Raw genomic sequence first — 3,424 nt, 5'->3', positions numbered from 1 at the left:
CCATAGCGTGAATCACTGTTGCCAGGTCATTGCGTTCGAGGAAGGGAACCAACTGCCTAATCAGCCGCAGATGGTAAACGGCCGCCTTGGCAGTGGCTGCTACCTGGGCCTCCATTGTTAAGGTGGCATCCAGGAGCACTCCCAAGCTCCTAACCCTCGGCGCCGGCACCAACGGCGCCCCGTCGAAGGTCGGGAGTGGGATCCCTACCCCTGGTCCACTCCGACTCAGGCACAGGACCTCCGTCTTCATTGGATTCAATTTCAGTCGACTCAGTCTAAGCCAGCCTGCCACGTCACAAAGCGCCCGCTCCAGGTCATCTGGGTTAAAATCGGACTGGCCGCCCAACAACAGATATAGCTGGGTGTCATCTGCGTATTGATGACACCCTAGCCTGTGCCTTAACCCCCCACCCTCTAGGCATTACCTTCTATTTCTTGACAGCTTCAGTCACACACACACAACTCACCACGTGTGCCTGCTCGGCCCCCCACTAGCCTCCTCCTGCTTCCCTCCCCCACAGCAGTGGCTCGCGGGCCAGGCAAGAACCCCGGACGGGCCAGTTTGTCACCCCGGCAATATACCCTCCCGCAGCCGGCCATATTTACAACCCTCTGTGGCGCTTTCTCTCTCTCTCTCGCTGCAGGAGGTGAATGCCTTAGAATGTGAGATCCAGCTGCTGAAAACCCTCCGCCACGAACGGATCGTTCAGTATTACGGCTGCTTGCGAGACCCCGAGGAGAGGAAACTGTCCATCTTTGTGGAATACATGCCAGGGGTAAGTGGTGCTCTCCCCAGACTGTCGCCACTAAAAAACTCGGGGTGACTGTGCAGGACACGTATTCCCCGTGGGGAAGCTCTGGTTTGTACGCATGGGCTCCCCAATGCAAGCCCGGCCAGACAAGGACAATATGCTGGTAATCGTATGTGTGAACCACCCCGGAATTGTCTCCACTCGCCCCTAAGTAGATACAGGAATGACCCTCTATCAGTCCTCCAATCTGGCGGTCAATCATCCGCTATTCTCTTGCATAAAATTAAAGTAAGTGTTGCTGGCATGTCTCACGTGGGTCCTTTCCACACTTGGATCTCATCCCTGGTTTTATCAGAGTTCAGCTCGCGACACAATATCTTGCATTTATCCCTGGTTATAACAGCATCCGTTTATCCCGGGACAAGTGTGGGGCGAAACTGGGGTGACCTCAATGTACTGTGGAAACCAAAAATATCCCGAGATAATTACAGGGGTGCACTCGTGTTTAGTGCAGAATGTAAGTTTGGGGACAGGGTTGGACCAGGATTTAAGGTCCAGTGCGGAAAGGACCTTGGTTAGATACTGAGGCCTTCTTCTCCTGCACGCGTAGGGTTCCATCAAAGACCAGCTGAAGGCCTATGGAGCTCTGACGGAGAACGTCACCCGGAGGTACACCAGGCAGATCCTGCAAGGAGTGTTCTACCTGCACAGCAATATGATTGTACACAGAGATATCAAAGGTAGGTGGAAACCAGATGGGGACTTTCGACTTGTATGAAGTTGCTTAAGGGGTTGAGGCCGTAGCAGAGTCAAGATGCACCCACCTTTGTGGGCCCCGGGAGCCGTTGGGGCACATTGGACCTATTGAAACCCTCTGAGCAAAACTGTAATGCAAAAAAAAAAAAAGAAGAAGTATATTAATCCTACATTTCCAGCATCCTGTCTGAGAGTTGCCATTGGCTGAGCTGCTTCAAGGTCATGGAATGGTGACAGACATTCCAACTGCTAAGTGGAAAGAGTTGACTGTAGTACAGTTCCTCAGGTTTGCTGGACAGTGCCTGGCAGCCGGTGGGAGGATTGTGGGGGGCAGCATCGTGGGAGAATTTAATACAGCCCTGTGTACTTACAGGAAGTTCTTACCGGATGTGACAAAAAGGCAGCCAAAACCATAGTTTCCAGTGACTCCTAGAGCCGCCCTTTGCCACATAGTGTTTCTAGTGATTCCTAGAGCTGCCCGGGAAGTGATAAAGGGTAAATCTAAGAATCGTCAGAAACCGTAGGGATTGAACCTGGCACCGTACGAAGGCAGAGCAGATGCTGTGCTTTTATGCACTCCAGCCCTTCAAGGGAGACTGGGCTTTTCCACACTCCTAATTTCGTCTTGTATGCCATATTACATCTTTGTTTTCCCCCTTTTCCACTTGTGTTTTGCTCCCTCTAGTGGTTGCTTCAATACTGCATCCCTGTACCTGTGGCCTAAAAGTGCAGGGAAATAAGCCGCAGAGGCTGCAATGTAATATTGAAGCGACCACTAGAGGGAGCAAAACACAAGTGGAAACGAAAGAAAAGACCCAACAGGGGCACACAAGCGACAAAAATAAGAAAAGGCCACTGTGTGCTGCAGGAGGCAGTAAGAAGTTGGTGGGTTTGGAAGAGCCACTGCCCATGAGACTATTGCCTATGGCAGGGAGCCCCAGAACGGTATCTGGGGGCACCACTGTGGTTTCCTCATGCCCATTTGTCTCGTGAGGATAAATGCAAAGAATCTTCAGTGGAGTGGAGAAAAAACAGGGAGTCTTTCTGTACCAGCTGACAGATTAGGAAACCACTGGATTCATTCTGAGAAGAAGTATCATAACCTTTCCTCCACAGCTTAGCTATAGTCACAGATTTCTTACGCCTCTGGACTCGGAAACCTCTTCCAGAGGTCACGGAGGGAGCAAACACACCCTTCCTTTGGAAAATGATCCCCCCCCCCCAAATTCGTAGACTGTCACTGTGGAGGCCAGTTTGGTGTAGCGGTTAGGAGTGCGGACTCTAATCTGGGAGAACCGGGTTTCATTCCCCACGTCTCCACGTGCAGCTGCTGGTGTGACCTTGGGCCAGTCCCAAGTTCTGTCAGAGCTGTTCTCTCAAGGGCAGTTCTCGGGAGAGCTCTCTCAGCCCCACCTACCTCACAGGGTGTCTGTTGTGGGGAGGGGAAGGGAAAGGAGTTCGTAAGCCGCTGTTGAGACTCCTTTGGGTAGTGAAGGGCGGGGTATAAATCCAATCTCTTCTCTTCTTCTGTCGCTCCGCAGTTTCTCAAGGGAGGCCGATGGAGGCTGGGGGTGGGAAGTCCTCCGCTGGGCCCAAGAATTTGGGATGCCTACACCCACTACCCTTTCCTAAGACTTCCGAAAAGATTGCAAGATTGCTCTGTTCCAGGGGGCGGTGGGGGGAGAGGTTAAGTAGACCTGGCCATGTCGAACTCCGTGTGATCCTTTTTAACTGTGTTTGATTGTGTATCAGTTTTCAGTCGTTGGACACTTGTGAGGTCTGAGTCCTATGATTCCCCCCCCCCGTTTTGTTAGCAACCTTGAGTTTTCCTGGATAAGGTAGGGTGTCATTATTTTAATGGGACTTGGATGGCCCAGGCTAGCGGAGTCTCATCGGATCTCGGAAGCTAAGCAGGG

The 3,424-nt window shown here is 52.0% G+C and overlaps 1 protein-coding gene across 1 annotated transcript in view; it reads left to right on the top strand.

Moving 5' to 3' along the window:
- LOC107116392 (mitogen-activated protein kinase kinase kinase 3-like) overlaps positions 1–1,492 on the top strand; it is a gene marked incomplete at both ends in the record, with an annotated part of 52,977 nt that extends 51,485 nt beyond the window's left edge. Inside the window, 2 exons of the mRNA XM_015418293.1 lie at positions 645–776; positions 1,363–1,492. Of these exons, the coding sequence (XP_015273779.1) occupies positions 645–776; positions 1,363–1,492 (262 nt within the window). The remainder of the gene's footprint in view (positions 1–644; positions 777–1,362) is intronic.
- Between the last annotated feature and the right edge of the window lie 1,932 nt (positions 1,493–3,424).

This window comes from Gekko japonicus, unplaced genomic scaffold (genome assembly GCF_001447785.1).
Source record: "Gekko japonicus isolate JY-2015 unplaced genomic scaffold, Gekko_japonicus_V1.1 scaffold4827, whole genome shotgun sequence".
NCBI lineage: Eukaryota > Metazoa > Chordata > Lepidosauria > Squamata > Gekkonidae > Gekko > Gekko japonicus.
This window is presented reverse-complemented; position numbering and strand designations above follow the sequence as displayed.